The 18851-nt window shown below is 38.9% G+C and overlaps 1 protein-coding gene across 2 annotated transcripts in view; it reads left to right on the forward strand.

Annotated features, from left to right (window-relative positions):
* Socs6 (suppressor of cytokine signaling 6) overlaps positions 1-9296 on the forward strand; it is a 28400-nt gene extending 19104 nt beyond the window's left edge. For both annotated transcript variants that reach the window (XM_085676339.2, XM_085676340.2), the window contains one exon: positions 3924-9296. In XM_085676339.2, the coding sequence (XP_085532465.1) occupies positions 4051-5691 (1641 nt within the window). In that variant the 5' untranslated portion in view covers positions 3924-4050 and the 3' untranslated portion in view covers positions 5692-9296. The remainder of the gene's footprint in view (positions 1-3923) is intronic.
* The last annotated feature ends 9555 nt before the right edge of the window (positions 9297-18851 follow it).

Here is an 18851-nt window from a genome sequence, read left to right on the forward strand (position 1 = left end):
CTGTGTAGCTGAGGATGGACTTGAATTGCTGACCATTCTGACTCCAGGTCCCCAAGAGTGACAGGATTATAGGCTTGCAGGTGATACCTGGGGATTGAACCCAGGACTTCATGTATACGAGGCAAACCTCCTATTGCACATAAAGAAATAAAGAAGTTTTGAGAGAGGATGAATTATCTTCTGCCATTACTGTGACTGGCTTTTTACTTTTCCTTCCAGGAAACACCATTTTTACTTAAAGAACAATTGACAGGCATTGTGGTCATTCAACTTAAGTTTCATATTTTTTTCTACGATTGTACAGTATTGTTGCTGATGATCCATTTTAAAATTGTGAAAATCTATGTCTCCCACCATTGTCTTAGCTACTTTTCCTTCCCAAGGGCTTCTCCAGTGGGATCTGTGGTGGTATTCACAAATGTGATTTTTGTAGAAACAAAAACAAACCTTTTTTGGTGTTGTATGACAAACTAAAGCTTAATATTACACAATCGTTTATGAACATTGGTTCAAATGCAAGATACAATTAGTTTGTATGAAATAGAGTGAAAGTAAAAATCTTGAAAGTTTCAGATTTTCCAGTGCAATTTAACCTTTAAGAAACTATTACCGAGCCGTGGTGGCACACTCCTTTAATCCTAGCACTCGGTAGGCAGAGGCAGATGGATCTCTGTGAGTTTTAGGCCAGTCTGGTTTACAAGACTAGTTCCAGGACAGGCTCCAAGCTCCAGAGAAACCCTGGTTTTTTGTTTGTTTGTTTGTTTTTTTTTTTGGAGGGGGGAAAAAGAAATTATCATTTGGAACTGGAGAGATTGCTCAGTGGATAAAGTACTTGCTACACAAATGTGGGTTCCAGGGTGTGGATCCTAGAACCCATGTGAAAAGATGGGTGGTGCGGCCCACCGTCTGGAACCCGAGTACACTAGGGGCCAGAGATAGACTCCCGGGTATTACTGAAATAGTGAGCTCCAGGCTCAACCAGAACCCCTGCCTTAATAATAAACAGTAGTAGAGGAAGAGATTGCAGCCTCAACTTCAAGTGTGTGGATGTATGAGCAGATGCATGCACACAAACACATGAAACAACTGCTCCTTCCTTGAATTTGATAAACTATCAGATAAAAATATGCACAGGAATATAAAAGGTATTAGGCAAACTATCTTCTCTTCCTATCGTCTCTATGTTTAATTTCTTCTTATCCTTGGAATAAAGAGCACACTGAAAGATGAAACGCAGAAGCAGGTGTAAGCTCAGCTGTGTGCTCTGTCAGCACAAGATTTTCAGTAATGTGAAACGGTGCTACTTACTTTTCTCTCTCTCTGTTTTTACTGTTTGGAAGTTCATTTTTCAGGAAGCTGATTTATGTTATGCATAATGAATATATTAATGTTTCTAAATAGATAATTACTTTTAAGCTCAGTTTTCAGGACAAATTTCTATAGGCACAGAATATGTAATTAAAACATTTTGCTATTCCCAAAAAGCATTTGTCTTCTAAGAGACTAAAACATAGACATAGTTCTTCTAAGAGACTAAAACATAGACATAGTTCTTCTGAGAGACTAAAACATAGACATAGGTCTTCTGAGAGACTAAAACATAGACATAGTTCTTCTAAGAGACTAAAACATAGACATAGTTCTTCTAAGAGACTAAAACATAGACATAGGTCTTCTGAGAGACTAAAACATAGACATAGTTCTTCTAAGAGACTAAAAATGCAGAAGGTGGAAAGTTTAAGGAACGCTGATAGTGATGACTCACCTGTAGGCAGGGCGTGTGGCGTAGGGAAAGGAGCAGATGATTTAGCTCCATTGGACAGGTTTTACTTTCTCTGAGACTGAGGTTCCTTCTTGTAAAACGAGAGTAATGGAGCTACTTAACTTTAAGTCATTGTTTGACTTGTCTCTAGTTTTTGTATTAGATGTTAAAAATAATGGCACACATAGCTACCTGGAACCATCCTTTTAAAAAGAGGTGGTAGCACCCAGAGTGGGGGGCCCCCTGTAATCTCAGTGCTTAGGAAATTGGAGGCGTGAACCTCATTGAGTTCAGGTGTTTTTGTTGGACTACATAGTAAGCTTGAGGCCAGCTGGTCTACACAAGATCTTGTCTTTAAAAAAAAAGTGTAAAGTAATTAGATTTTTTTCTGTTTATACAGTATTCTTTTTCTTTTATTTAAACAGTCTTTAATAGTTTGTGTGTGTGTGTGTGTGTGCATGTGTCATAAAAAAGTGTAAAGTAATTAGATTTTTTTTCTGTTTATACAGTATTCTTTTTCTTTTATTTAAACAGTCTTTAATAGTTTGTGTGTGTGTGTGTGCATGTGTCATAGTTGTTTGTATGTAGGTCAAAGGACAGCTTGGAGGTGGTTTTTGCCTTGCACTGTGACCTAGAGCTTGTAGGTCATCAGTTTTAATAAGAAGTGCCTTTACCTACTGGGCCATCTCACTGACCCTGTAGATTTGTGGGGGTTTTGCTGGGGGGGGAGTGTTTTTTTTTATGTCTAAAACCTTTTCTCTTGAACTATCATGCAAATTTCAAGTGTATACGTAAACTTAAAACTTTGAATTAGAAAAATAGCAAGACTGATTCAGAACACTTACTTGGGCACAAGACAGATGGTAATCCTATAAAAAGATGACATATATTTTTGGAAGTGCAAACAGGAAAATAGATACTCTTTAAAAATTGTAGAGTAGTCTTTGCCTAGAAGATGCAGGAAAAAAGATTACAAAACATATGGCTTAATTGAACTTCTTCTTTCTAATATCTGGGATTGGATCTTGTCCTCTTAATACTAGAATTGAGTTGCTAGTATTGGTAGCATTTTTCAAATAGATACCTGCACGTGCTTTTCTCGTCTTTGGTGTAGATATGTTGTAGTGGCAAGCAGGACTGTTGGAAACCCAGGTTAGTGAAGTTACCATCTCAGAATCCGCTGCTGAGTCTGCTAAATGGGAGTTAGCCCCTACACCTGCAGCAAGACCAAGTACTCAGTGAGTTCAGAGTACAGCTTCATGTTTAAATTAGGTTGTGCGCCAAATATTTGTAAGTATTCTATTTTTACAGTATCTTTCAGTAACAGTGTATGACAGTGAGACTTCTTTTGCTTTTTATGAAGATGATGTAGCTGTTCCTGATAGGTTGTCTAGTCTGAGTGGTTTCATTGAGCATGATTTCATGCAGATTCTGTGTACACACAACCACCTGCTGTCTGTGGTTAAAGCTGAACACTTCTCAGATTCTTTCCTTCCCTCAGCTCCCACCTGAGTTACCAGTGTGTTCGAGATAACTTTGTATTCTATCATTCACATATCTGTCTCTTCTACTGCCTTACCTTCATAACTAACATTTATGTTATTGCACTGTGTTGTGTGTTAGTAAGTCAGTAAGTTAGGGCTGTGGTCTGCTAATCAACTGAGTTGCACTAAGCTGTGGGTGGAAAGGTATTAGCATTTCTTCCTGAAACATACATTCTTCTTCTAGTCAGGCAGTGCCCCTGTGATGGCCAAGAGCTGTGCCTTCAGAGTATGAAGGGCCATGGAAAAAAACATGTCTCACAATACATGTGCATGCATTTGAAGTGTGGACTTGTTCTTCCAGGGCATTAGCAATACCCCCACTGTGATTTGCTCCCTCAGCCTGGTGCATGGCAGTGGACAAGCCTGGTCAGATAGAAAAAAAAAAAACCTAGTCCTGAACTGTATAATAAGCAAAAAACAAAAAAACAAGGGGTAAATTAAGGACCCAGTATTTCCCTGATATCCAGTATCTAGCAGACAGTTATCCAAATCTTCAGGGTGATATTTCTAAGAATAGATTTGGACACATTTGTTTTGAAGTTTAAAAAAAATTGTTATGTTTTATTTGAAAACTACAATGTATAATTTTTTTAAAATTTTTTTTCTTTGTTTTTCAGAAAATAGCTCCAGAGGTTAAATGAAACTGGGCAGAGTTCATCCATGAGGCATCACAGTCCCTGCCAATGTTTGGGGATAGCTGCTCCAGAGAGAAATTGACCCGTTAGGATTAGGTAGCTAGTCACAATGAAGAAAATTAGTCTGAAAACCTTCCGGAAATCTTTCAACCTGAGTAAAAGCAAAGACGAAACCGAGTTCATGGTGGTTCAGCCCCAGACCCTCGCTGGCGACTTCGTGAAAGATGACTCTTTATTTGGGAGCTGCTATGGCAAGGACATGGCCAGTTGCGATATTGGCGGTGAGGATGAGAAAGGGAAGAGCAGGTCCAAAAGCGAGAGCCTGATGGGCACCTTGAAGAGGCGGTTGTCCGCCAAGCAGAAGGGCAAGGGCAAGGGCGGCACTGCGCCCGCAGATGAGGACACCTTTTCCTCAGCTTCGGCGCCTGGTGGCCTCAAGGATGTGCGTGCCCCACGGCCCATCCGTTCCACATCACTGCGCAGTCACCACTACAGCCCCACACCCTGGCCGCTGAGGCCCACCAGCTCAGAGGAGACATGCATCAAGATGGAGATGCGGGTGAAGGCACTGGTGCATGCTGCCAGCCCGGGCCCAGTCAATGGTGTGCGCAAGGAGCTGCGGGAGTTGCAGCCCAAGGAGCTGCGGGACCTGCAACCTAGGGAGCTGCTGCAGTCCAGGGAGCTGCGTGACCAGCAGCTGGAGCCACGCCCTGAGTCCCGCTGCAGCCCTGGTTCACCCGGGGACCTGCGCCTCCATCTGGAGGAACACGTGCCTGTAGTTATTGGACTCATGTCTCAGGACTACCTTCAGTACACCGTGCCTTTAGAAGACGGGATGTGCCCTCTGGAAGGGCCGCGCAGCTGCTGCCTGGACACGTCCTCACCCATGGAAGTGTCAGCCGTGCCCCTACCGGGGGCGAGCGCCTTCTCCGAAGACGACAGTCAGGTGGACCAGGACCTGGTTGTAGCCCCAGAGATCCTTGTGGATTCTTCGGTGAACAACTTGTTGATTGGCACCACAGGAGTCATGTTGCAGAGCCCTAGAGCAGGTCATGACGATGCCCCTCCCCTCTCACCATTGCTACCTCCAATGCAGAATAACCCAATCCAAAGGAACTTCAGTGGCCTCTCAGGCCCGGATGTGCACATGGCTGAAAGTGTGCGCTGTCATTTGAATTTCGATCCCAACTCTGCACCTGGGGTTGCGAGAGTTTATGACTCAGTGCAGAGCAGTGGTCCCATGGTTGTGACAAGTTTAACAGAGGAGCTGAAGAAGCTTGCAAAACAGGGGTGGTACTGGGGTCCCATCACACGCTGGGAGGCAGAGGGGAAACTGGCAAATGTGCCAGATGGTTCTTTTCTTGTTCGGGATAGTTCTGATGACCGTTACCTTTTAAGCCTGAGCTTTCGCTCCCATGGTAAAACACTTCACACTAGAATTGAGCACTCAAATGGTAGGTTCAGCTTTTATGAGCAGCCAGATGTAGAAGGGCATACGTCTATAGTTGACTTAATCGAGCATTCAATCAGGGACTCTGAAAATGGAGCATTTTGTTATTCAAGGTCTCGGTTGCCTGGATCTGCGACTTACCCGGTCAGACTGACTAATCCAGTGTCCCGGTTCATGCAGGTGCGTTCTCTGCAGTACCTGTGCCGCTTTGTTATACGTCAGTACACCAGAATAGACTTGATTCAGAAACTGCCTCTGCCAAACAAAATGAAGGACTATTTGCAGGAGAAGCACTACTGAAAGATTGGGAGCCCTGCTTCTTGCACTTTGGGGTTCAGAAACAAGACTGGAGTACAGTTTACAGACTTACATCACCATTGAAGTCTTTGCTGCCATAACTATTTTAGTTTTTATGTGTGAAAGAGTCATCAGTTTGTTCAGGGGTGGGGAAGTGTCTGCAAGGTGTCTTGAGTTTATTTTGATTCTTTGGAAAGGAATGTCTTGAGGATCTAGAAGTATGAGTTATCTTTCTTTAATGTGCAGAATAATCGCAATGTGAATGACCAGATTCTTCTTAACCGCCCCCCCAGTCCTTTGCTGCTATCCACTGTGATTCTTATGCATTAAAGCACATTTCATGTGTGTTTAACCCTAAGTAAAGTTGAATGAAATGTAAAGAATAAAAATTGTTATGACGTTAAATGGCCCAGTTGAATAAATGTGTGAGATAAACCTATCTACAAATACACTGAAAAATAATTTTTAAGTCTCACACTTTAAAAAAGGTTTATTCAGAATTGTGAATCGACACAACCTTGTTTAATGGAATGCAAATCTGCAACATATCTGTACAACACTTTTCTAAATTATTTTTTAAGGATGTGATTGTTTTGGTTGTGAGAAGTGAATTTTTCTGTTGCCTTCATTTTTCATCTTGTGATTTGTCTCTTTTGATAAATGGCCTTACATTAAAAATTGTAAACAAATATATACCCAATTTATAAATTGTTGCCTTTTCTGTCATTAAACTCGGGTACAAATTGGCATAACTTAAAGTCCTGTAAAGCCCAAACCTTTGTTACAAAAGTGAGATGACCCTGGTTTCTCGTGAGTAGTGTGTGTGAGTGTGTGTATGAGAGATTCTTTCATTTCAATATTTTATCTATGATTTCTTTAGTCAATACTTTTTTCCATAAACTTGACAAAACAAGTTTCATAAATGAGTTGTATTTTCTTACATTGAAGTTTATATAAAGTTGTAAATTGATTTGAATAGAAAAATTATTTTAAAGTTATCTTTCTTCTGTGTAGTCATTACAATGTGCAGGGTTTGACCATTCTGCCCCCAAAACAATAGTCCTAAATGACATCATTTAAATAATTGGAAATTGTGATATGCATGAGAAAAACTGGAAAAAAAACTTTATCAGATTTGCAGAGAGTTTCCTGTTGTGATTGTCCTTTGAAGATAGCATTTTGGTATATGCTAATTTTGCTAATTCCTAAGTAACTTGGCTTCTCTAGTTTTTTATCATTGTGTTAAGAGAATGGTGTGCCAGGTTTTAAAACTTATTTGGAATGTAGTTTAGAGTTCTGCAATGGTGTTATTAAAAATATTAAGTGCTAGTATTTAAAGATTGCCCCATTCAGAAGGCATTTGCAGCTACACATGCTTAAAGAAAAATCACAAGGGTGAAGGTTTTAGGTCAAACTTTCTGGCTTTGTCATCCAAACATATCCCTCTCTTTACATTTTTCTCTATTTTTCTAGGGTTAGAATTGAGATATTGCAAGAAAAGGCACAGTGCCATTGTGTTACAGTGGTAATGGCATTTTAACTTGTAAGGAACAAGGTACTTACTTTTGATGGAATGTTGGTTGGACCTTGTTACAAAGAATTTCATTTTCTAATGTGTTTCATCTAATATGATGGAATATGGAGTATACTGTAATAATACAAGCACTCATTATAAGCTATTGGAATAAGAACTATTGCAGAGTTGTAGGCTTGTTATCAAATTAATGCAAGACACTTAGCTATTTTTTTGCAAAACTATTTATTTTTAAACAGCTGAAGATATATCTATGTGAGTTGAAAGTCCCTGCATCTACGTTAGATGGTAGGTATTGTCACATAGTTACTGTATTGATGGTGAATGTCAAGATGGCTTCGTGTCCTCGAGATCATGGCTCATAAAAGTCTCTGGACTGTCCCCAACATGTCTCACATGAACATAGCTTTTATCCTACTCTTTCTCATGGTGCCCCGTCTTAGGGTCTACCCATTAAATGCCAAGATTATTCTGATGTTCATGGAAGTCTTTCTAATAATCAGTTTTGTGCTACTTTGTAGGGAAATCTTTATTATGAAAAACAACTTTTGATGCACTGTATTTTCATACTTAACAGGACCTGTTGTAATTCAATTTGAAATCATCAGGTTCTGATAGTTGATGAATAAAAATCAGCATTTATTGAGAAATTCGATTCACAGAAAGGTGTATTGTCAGTATTTTTGTGTCTTTGTAGCCAAGGCATCCATTTGACTGAAGTGGGAAACTGAGAAATATTGGCTTTGTAGGACTCTGTTAAAAATGGAAAGAGAAAGAGTAAGTCCTTGTCTTGTATCTTGGCTTAGATAGAAGTTGGTTAACTTTCTGGATTTCTTTGAACTTAGGCTATACAAACACAACCATTAAGCCGTTCTTAATCTGCACATTTAAAATTCCTAGGTTAAAGCAAGAAAATAGCAAGCAGGAAAGCTGCATCCATTTGTGACAAGTGAATTGGTTTTTGTTTTGTTTTTATCTCAAGTATTTTACCACCAAACCTGCTGGAGGCTGGAAATTACTTGGGGCTTCCAAGGACACTTAACACATTTTTACACATATGAAAGCGGCAGAAAGTACTTGAAAAATACCTTGTTTTCTCTGAGGAAGACTGCTTTCTTTTTACATGGTGCAATAATCTGAAAACTTATATCACATATCACAGTAAATAACCACAGAACTAAAAATAATTTTAAGAAAACCAGCTACATAGGGCAACCATCTTACTGTTAAATAAAATCAAGTGCCAAAAAGGCTAGCTCGTTGGCATTAAGATAAAACAAACTATGTGTCATAGTCTCTGAGCCAGTATTACTGACACAGTACGGAAGTTATTGAAATCTTACAAGTTTGTGCAGTTTCTTTCCTAGTGCAAAGTATCTAACTGCTTTCAGGAATGCCAACTTTAATTACTGTACATTTCACATTATATATGAAAGAAACTTATGAATGATTCAAAATAATATTTTGATTTAAATCTAAATTTCTTTCATTAAATGTGAAATGTTAATTAGAAAATGAAATGACAGTACCAGCAATAGACAGTTTTGTTGAATATTCTTTAATGAAGAACAGTAGCCAGTTCCACAAATAACTTTCAAGTTCTAAAGGTATTGGTACGTTAGTAATAAAAAAATTGGTTTCTTTTAATACTTTTTTAATCCTGTAAAGTTTTTATAACATCCTTTTTATTGATTAGTCATAACAAGGCAAATATGTACTTTTGTTTGAAAAGTGATCCAAATTCTCCAACGAGAGAGGATGAGGAGGTCTTAGAATTTCCAAACAGTATGTATTCATGTTGGGGTAAAGAAGTCTCATAGTTGGTGTGCTGTGAGATTAATACCTGCAATCCAGATTGCTGTAGTTTACACTTTGTACGTTTGAAATCAGGTGTGTACCGTTTGTACTGAGAACACCACAGAATGAACTATCCAAAGTCCATTGATTTAATATGTGTTTTGGTTTGTAAGCGAATTATAGTAATTTCTTGCACATTTTTTTGGAAATCAATTGTATAAAAATTTATGTATCTGCTTCTAGATACAGTGTGTAAATAAAAGTTTCGTTCACAACATCTGCCTTGTCATCTGTAACATCCAGGTGCAGGTTCTGACTTAATTAGCATACAATTAGCTGGAGAGTTTATGCATGGTCCATCATGTGGGCACTGAAGAGTGGGAACAATATTTTAGTAGAAAGGGAAACATGAAGTGTCATTTAGGATGCCCAACTAGGGGTCAGTTGACGGTGTTGATAAATTGCAGTGGTTAATATAATGACTGGAAGCGAGTTGAGAGACCGACTGAAAGACTAAATTACAACTATCAAAGTACCAAAACCTTACAAAAAGGAAGTTAGGCTAAGTGATTATGCTTGTCTGAATATGAAATGTTTGTATTAGGATATTAAAAGGCTTCTTATTTAATAGTATTTTACCAGGAAAAAAATCTATAAATAAGAAAGGTTTCCAATATTCACTGAATTTCATTGCTTTGTAAAAATTTGTGTGTGTGTGTGTGTGTGTGTGTGTGTGTGTGTGCGCGCGCACAGGCTGAGACACAGAAGATATTACTGGATGCCCTCCGTCACTCACCTATTATTTCTGAAAGCAAAATCTTTCCCTGAACTTGGAACTCAAATTTTCTTGGGTACCAGAAGTCAGCAAGCCTCAGGATACTGTCTGTCCCCCTCAGGGTTTGGGGTTTCAGTCATGTGTGACCCACCCAGCTTGCTAAATGAGTGCTGGAATCCTAACTCTGGTCCTCATTATGCAGCAAACAACCCTTAACCGCTGAGCAACTTTCCAACCCCAGGTGTCTGCTTTTAATGTTCCTGTCTTATTTTTCTGTAATGACAAAATACCCTGACCCAAGCAGTCTGAGGGAGGAAAGGTATTTTTGGCTCACAGTTTAAGGTGTAGACAGCAGGTGCCCAAAGCAGCTACTTTGCCACTTCGCACTTAGTCTAGAATCCCATCGAGGGAATGGTGGTACCCATATGAGTGGATGTAAGTCATAAGATAATTTCACACAGGTTTGCCCAGAAGCTCAATTTCCCGGTGATTCTAGGTTGTTTGACAGCACTACCACAGTACCAAAACATTTCGGTTAAATGTTGCTTGAGAATTTCCCCCAACATTATTTTAAAGTAAACCCTTAAAAAATATCATAGGTAATTGAACATAAGTTTTAATTTTACTTGTGGAGAACGACTTTAAGAAATTTGATGATAATAGAACCCAAATAATCGAGTGCTGTATTGTTTCCAAAATTTATTCAGTTGATCGATGGTACTAATGGAAACCTTAATTATGAGACTAGAATGAGCAGACCTCAGCCATTGTACGATAGACTAAGAACCTGTCAACATGTGCAGATGGACAGATCTTTTCAAAAGTGACCCAGATGCTGATTCTCTTGAATATAATACGTAAACATTGCATGAAGATACCACTTAATACTCCCCTGTGTCTTAATTTCCTTTTGTGATAAAATGCTGTGACAAATGCAATTCAAGGAAGAATAGATGGGTTCTGGCTTGTGTTTCAAAGGTAAAGTCATGGTGTCACACAGCAGGAACTTGAAGCAACTGATCACATGAATTCACAGGAAGCAGAGAGCAAGGAATGTTTATGCTCAGCTCATTTTCTTATTACACAATCTAGAACCAAGGAATGGTATGGCCTGCTTTTAGAATGAGTCTTCCCACCTTGATTTAATCAAGATAATCCCTTATAGGCAAGCTCAGAGCTAAATCATCTATGGAGGCCTGTTTCTGAGTTTTGTCCTATTGACACTTAACACTAAACATCATACCTTCTTTTCTCAGCCATTATTTTGCTAATAACACAGTACCGTGAAGTCAGAATGATTTTCCAAAGTCCTCTATGACATGGCTTAAATTATATCAAATCCCAAGATTTAATAAAATCCAAATAACCAGTAGTTTCATGGTTCAACTTAGCCAAGAATAGTTGTTTCATTTAATGCCCTGCAGGGCAGACATCAAAGACAAAACTAAACTTTTTTATTGGCATAAAGACTACTAAAGGAGGTACAAATCTGTAGCCTGCTTCTTGGCTGTCTTATCCAGGTGTTTAGGAGCTTGGTGAAACTTATTACCAACCCAGTCTTTAGGTTTAGAACTCTTCCTAGAGCAGTTGCAGGGCCTTTAAGGAAAACAGGGAGGGCTTCTCTAAGAAAATAGATGGCTCTTATCTGTAGAGCAAATACAGCAAAATTATAAAGTCCCTAGTGAGTCCTTCCTGGCCTCATGGGCAGTGCTCACAACAACCCAGAGCATTTCAGACTGTGTATATGAGCCAAGCTGGGACCTAGGCCGGCAAGTCCAAGGATCTCTGAGGTGCAGCCCAGGCAGTAGTCAGTAGTGAGAGCATACTAGGGAAAGGTTATCTTTAGAGGTAAACTTCTTATAGTTATTTTGAGCAGATTTTTCTGTTTCATATAAATTACTATTTTTGTATATTTTAAATTTTAAGAAAATTGCATCATTTCTCCCCCTTCTTTCTCCAGCCCCTTCCAGCTCTTCCCATGTTTTCCCCTTTGCTGTCATATTGATAGCATCTTTCCATATTGCTATACACAGGTGCATGAAAACACACACACACACACACACACACACACACACACACACACACACACACACAAATACAACCTGTTTTTATCCACCATCCTTTTGATGGTCATTCATTCTGTCCCATAGAAGAAGGCGGACAAGTGTGTGTGGGGGGGTGGTATTTGCTGAGAGGCTAGATGATATTCCTAAAGATCTTGTGAGGAGGGTTAAGAGTAGAGAAACATGCCCTGAGGATGAAGGATCTAGTCCTAAAATAGCAACTAACTCACTGAAAACATCAGTCTGGCCTTGGAATGCTTAACTTACTTTTAGCTTAACAGTGGATTTCTTTTACTTCCACCTTTGAATTCTTAACTCCTTGTCCCTGCCCCAGGCCCAGATGTTTTCTTTATCTGAGGCTCTTAACTTCTGAGCAGTTAGCCTTTATTCCAGTTGAATTTGTCTGCTGTAGAGCCTGATATGGTGCCCTCCAGTAACGTTTGTATTTATTCTTTAAAATTTCTGCCCTGGGTCTGGAGAGATGGTCCAGCTTCCCCTTTAAAAGTGCTCAGTGCCCCTCAGATACTCTGAGTGTTGTGATTGCCACATGCTTGGGCAGTTCAGGGCTATTTTTAGCCAAAGCATCAAGAGACCCCTCTCCTCTCCAAGACTTCACTACCAATAAGAATTTTTCCTAAGTCATCTGTGCCTTCGAAGTGACAGTTTGGTGTGTGAATGTGGTGCTCTGTACTTAGAAAATTCTGTTTTTACAGGAAGATCTGTCACGAACCCTTGTTAGAGTATAGTTTTAACTGGACATGGGACTCATACCTAAAATCCTCGCTCTTGTTAGTTATAGGCAGGAAGATCGGAAGTCCAAGATCATCCTCTGCTTACATAGTGTGGTCAAGATTAGCCTAGGCTACCCAAGATTAGCCTAGGAACCATTGGCTTTGAGGAGAAAAATGAACTGTTTGCTAGGGTGGGTTCATGGGAGAAGTCATATCAGGACTTCTGGAAGTCCCAAAGCCTGACCCCGGCAAAAAACCAGCAGCAACTCTAAGAACAGCTAAGTTTGTATGTGTAGGTACATGCACTCACGAATTCAGGTGTTTGTGTGTGTGTGTGTGTGTGTGTGTGTGTGGTGCATGCATGTTATGTACATGTGTGTAAGTGTTTGAAAGCTATAAGTTAACAATATGTCTTCCTCAGCGGCTTGTCCACATTAATTTTTGAGGGAGGATCTCTGCCCAAAGTTGAGCTTTCTGTCTCGACTTAGAATGACTACTTAGTAAGCCCCAGGTATCTGCTCATTTTCATCCTTTCAGCACTGGTGTTACATGTATGGCTGCCATGCCCAGGTTTTTATTGTGGGTGTTGGGGTTCAAAATTCAGTGCCTCCCCACTGAACCATCTCCCAGCCCCTAGAGTTGAGTTTTATAGTCACATTCCACTAACTGCTTTTATACAAGACAGTACACTTTCTACTTAGGACCACAAAGCCTAACCAGACTTCCTGGAAGATAGAGTGTTCCACTGGAAATGCCTCCCTAGGATTAGAAATATCATAAAGAATAGTGAGAAGACTTCAGTATAGAACCAGGGCCAAATCCCAACAGCAGCATGGGTTTGCATGACTCATAGACAAGGACAGGATGGCATCTACTGATGGAAGGTAACTCTAATCTCACCTCTCTAGCTCTTTAACCTAATCTCTAGCCTTGTTTATGTGGCCCTGGAATCTCCCCATTTTCTTCTAGTTAAAGGTTTAGTTTTAATCATGTTTCTGCATGTTATATACGACTCTATACTGGTATCTTGATGAGTTAAAGTTTGTGGGCAAACCAAAGCCATGACCAAGAAGGTATTCCTTTTGCTTTCTGTAATTATCTGAGTGGATAGAGCTGTTCTGGTAGGCAAGTCATTCTAGTGGTGATTTGATTTTAGTGTATTCTTACCCACCCTCCAACCAAGACTTTGCTGACTGTAATCCAATTTTGCCCTTGTTGTCCTGAAATACTACTTTTGTTTATTCTTTACCAGACGGACACATATAATTCCCATATATATCAACCTTTCCTTTTACAAACAAACAGAAAGGATTTGATGTTTATTGCTGTTAAAGATTCAATTCTAATACACGTCTCCCAGACTTACTGTGCAAATAAATTAAAGGCAAAAGAAGATTCTAGCTGCTCAAGCTCTTCCTTCTTGTAATGTTTAAAACCTGCAGTCTATTTTCACTGGCTCAGTGAAGTCACGGTAATAAAAATAACACAGAAAGGCAGAAAGCAAAATTGAACACCAGTACTTTGCTCTGATAGGACTTATGGCTCTCAGGAAATGTGCCTGCATGACCCTAAGTCATTTACAGAATGAGTTTTTCGCAGATTTGATCACTTTTAAAGCCAGTCTTTTGATTGACCCATGCCATATTTTCTTTTTCCCACATGAGAACACTGCTTCCGACAGCAAAATAGAGTTTTCAGAATGTAACTTTGATCTATTTACTTTGATTTTGGGGGGAAATATGAATGTAATTCACTTATTAGAACTCATGTGAGCAAGGACAGCTCTAACATGTGCCGTATAAAAGTTTATTTGTGCCTTTGACTCCCACTCAGTGTTTGAATCCTAACTGCAGACTTCACTCATAATGAAGGCTGGTTTTGGTTTAGTTCTCTTTGTGCGTGCATAAGTGTTTTTTTTAAACTACATCTAAGGAAGTAGTTTTTCCCTGTTTAGAATTTAAAGACAATTGGTGGAATCCAGAAATCCAGCAAATGCCAACTGGAAGGGGAAATTTGGACTTGAGTTCTTAGAACAGTTTAAATCAAGAAATGTTTTTTTTTCTTTCTGCCTAGCATTCTGCAATATCTGTGTGTTTATATTGTCTTTAATCACTGAGAGTTTACAAACTCTCGCTCTGTAACTAGGTGATTAAATGTAAGTTCCACATTCTGCATTTAATTAATAATTTAATTACACTGAGTTATTTACTCAAGAGTATAAAGGAGTTCATCTAACAGCATAAAATATGTAGCATCTATCAACAGTTAAATTGTTGTCCTTCATCACTAATTGACACAATCTTGGATATCAACCCCACTGCTAAAATGTGTTGGAAGGATTTCCCTATCTATAAGAACTGGGTTTAAGGTCAGAAAAGAATAGGAATGTATTTCTATGGTTTTCTGAGGTAGTTAAAATGCAAGATATAGAAATGTTCAAAAAAGTATGTATGTTTAGAAAACTCTAGTTACAAGAAATGTTTTCAATTTTGTTCAATTTTTCGCCATATTAAGTCAAGAATAAAAGTTCAGCTGTAACAGCACAATACTGGTTTCTATTCAGAGCTTTGCTAATACATTCAGATCTAGAGGCTGAATATATACTAAGAGATCTATTTGAATTTCCTTATATATTTTCAGTTTATTTATCATCAAGTTGCTTTGGTTTTCCTTCATCTAAGTAGACCACGAGATAAAATTCTGGCACCAATTCCCTTGTCTTTCTTCAGACCCTGTCAGAAATCATATCTTTATAATTATCATTTTGGAATTTAACTATAAACTGTCTAGCTTTTCATTGTATAACTAATTGTCTTTCTTCTACAAAAGCTTAAAAACCTAGAAAGGAAGGTTACAACATTGTCACAATGCCCAATATCTAGGACTTGGTTGCTTCCTAAAGTGTTACTAACATTAATAATTCCCAGCACAGTACAGGCACATGTAAAAAAAAAACTTGCTGGCAATAAGTTTAGGGGTGGGGTTTTTCTTTTCAAATTCTTTTATAGATTTGTTCATTTTATTTTATGTGTACGAGTGTTTGGTCTGCATTATTGTTATATGTACCATATGTGTGTGTGTGTGTGTGTGTGTGTGTGTGTGTGTGTGTGGTGTGGTGTGGTGTAAGTGGTCTTAGAGGTCAGAATAAGGCAGATCTCCTGGAACTGGAACTACAGATTGTTGTGCGTCATAATGTGTGGATGCTGGGAATCAAACTCGGGTCCTGTGCAAGAGCAGCAAGTGCTCTTAACTTCTAAGCCACCTTATTTGTCCTTTCTTTTCATGAATCTTGAAAAACATGAATTTTTTAAAATAAGATAAATTGGTAAAATATTTGCATATATATATATATATATATTACTATTTCTGTTCAGTGTTGATTGTATGTATGTTTTTGAGGAGGCTGACCACTTGGTATTGGATAACCATTTAGGAAACTCATCCCTGGGGAAGAATAATTTTCACTATCTATGCAGTCATGAATTGTGTATAACTCTTTTTGTGTGAGGGTGGGGCCCATTAGATTTCCCCCATCCAGGCTGGCAGAACAACTAGTGTTGTCATTGTTTGGGTCTTGTTTAAATAGGCATGTCTCTTGGATTTCATGAGAGTAGCTTCCTTTCTTCATATACAGAAGACACAATCATATAGCAAACTTCTTGTTTCTCTAGCTCTTACAATCATTCTTCCCCCTTTTCTGCAATGTTCCCTAAGATTTAGATGTGTGGGTTGTGTTGTAGATTTATCAGTGAGGGCTAGGTACCTCATGATCAGTTGTTCTCTGCACAGTTAAGGCTTTCTGTTGCAAAAGAAAGCTTCTTTAATGAAGAGTAAGAGCTACACTTACCTGTGGGTATAAGGAATCTAGTAGTTTTTTTTTATTAGTCTAGAATGCATATGTATCTTCAATTTTTCATACTCACCATGGGAAAACATGTTTGTTTCTAGAATCGATTTTAAAGTGGAAAAGAAGAAAGAACAATTTCTGTCAATAATAACTACATTTGACTTTCTGATCACCAAAATCACACGGGCCACCAAAACACTATTATTGTGCTCTAGAAATTGAATGAAAGACAAACAGAAGAAAGAGTTAAAATTTTGTGGTCTGAGAGACTGTAAGAAAGTGAGGATTTTGATATCTCTTTCCTGGCTTCCACACTTCAGGAAGGAGTAATAGTTTAGAACAATCTTTAAAATAGAGCAAGTTCATGCTATGAAAGTGAAGGTCATAGGACCTTTTCTTACATGTCTAGGAACAGATACATTAAGAAAACATTTCTCAGTCCCCCAAGGACCATGTAGTGTCGTCTAAAAGTCATGCCTGAGAACACTCTGGAGGTGGACTTGTCTTTACAATGGTTTTCTGTTGCTTTGATAAAATCATGATCAATGAAACTCATAGAAGAATTTATTTGAACTTATAGTTCTAGAGAGATGATAGTCTGTCACGGTGGGAAAGCATGACAGCAAGAAGCAGGTACAGTTGCAAGAAGAAGGTATGGCAGCAGAAGCTGGATGCTCTCTGAGGGCTCATATCCTTTACTGCAAGCACAAGAGAGAGAGAGAGAGAGAGAGAGAGAGAGAGAGAGAGAGAGAGAGAGAGAGAGAGAGAACACAAAAGGCAAGAAGGGTAAGACCTCCAAGCCGGTCCCCAGTAACACACCTCCTAAACCTTCCCAAGCAGTGCCACTAACTGAGGATCAGGTGTTCAAGAACCCAAGACTATGGGGACGTCTTATTTAAACCACTACAATGGTCCTCTCACTTCTCTGACTCTATGGCTTCAAGCTGCCATGTAGATCATTGTCTGTATCACCCACACATCTCTGTATCATGTTAGAAAAGGAGGATTTTCAACTAAGAATACTATACCGAGCCTAGCTGTTAATCAAATGTGAAAATGGAATAAAAACTTTTAAGGAACTAATAAAAGAAGGCATAATTTTTTTTCTTCTGGGAGCTATCAGATAATGTGTTTCCCCCAAAGGGAGAAATATGAAATATGAAAGGGACCCCAAAAGTGAACTCCAAAAGTCATCTCCAGGTTAATAGCTGTAGCGGCTAGACAGTAATCAATTCAAGTTCAAGACAGGACAAAGGTCCAGTCAGGACAAGAAGACAGAAAATCCAGTTGATTACTGTTGTGTTAGGTGTTAGGATATATGGAGAACAATTCCTTTGAAAACGTCAAAGATGATTAATACATAGAAAACTAATTATTAAAAATGAAAAGCATAAGACAAATGTAGCAAATAGTGACTTTGGCTGTACTAGAAAGAATATACATATGTCACAATGTGTATTTTAGTTATAGAATATTTACTTGGCTTATATTTAAACATCTCCCCAAATTAAAACATAACACTATTGTCAAGATAGGAAAAGGAGAGAGCATGTATGAGGACAAGTGATTTGACAGATAAAATAATTAAAATGATCATCTTTATGGAAATGGCTCAGTAATTAATACCTTAAGGCTAAGGATTAAACTAAGCAAGAAAGTCAGGAAATGGTAGTCTATAACTGGTGTGGGACAATGGTTTGTATTCTGTCAATTATACTTTAAATAAACGCTTATTGGCCAGTAGCGAGGCAGGAAGTATAGATGGGACAACCAGGCAGGAGGAAGAGGCAGGTCAATGAGAACAGGAGAATTCTGGGAAGAGGAAAGCTGTTTGTGTAGTCCTGATCCCAGCCACAGAAGAAGCAAGATGTGACTGCCCCGCTGAATAAGGTACCGAGCCACGTGGCTAACATAGACAAGAATAATGGGCTAATATAAGTTATAAGAGTTAATAAGAAGCCTAGACTAATGGGCCAGTCAGTTTTATAACTAATGTAGACCTCTGTGTGATTTCTTTGGGACTTCACGATCACGGGAACTGGGCAGGACAGAAACCTTGGACAAGATATATTGGTACCTACAGCAAAAATAATTTGGAATTCAAATGGAAGGTTGTGAGTGCCACAGACAGAACAGTGGCACTCCAAAGAGAGAGCCACTGCCTTATCCTCAGAATTGTGCTTATGTTACATGGTGAAGAAAATTTGCAGATGTGTTTAAATTAAAGATATTGGGATGAGATGATCTTTGTGTTCTGTCTAATCACATGATACTTTTAACAGTAAAGTGTGCTTCCTGGATCAAGTCAGAGAGAAGCAATGGAGATGGGAAGGACAGGAAGAGACCGACTTATCAGCGCTGGAGATGAGAGGAGGCAGAGCCAAGAAATGAGGATGGTGTCTAGAAGTTAGGAGTA

This window comes from Myodes glareolus, chromosome 13, assembly GCF_982192425.1.
Source record: "Myodes glareolus chromosome 13, mMyoGla1.1, whole genome shotgun sequence".
NCBI classification, from domain to species: domain Eukaryota; kingdom Metazoa; phylum Chordata; class Mammalia; order Rodentia; family Cricetidae; genus Myodes; species Myodes glareolus.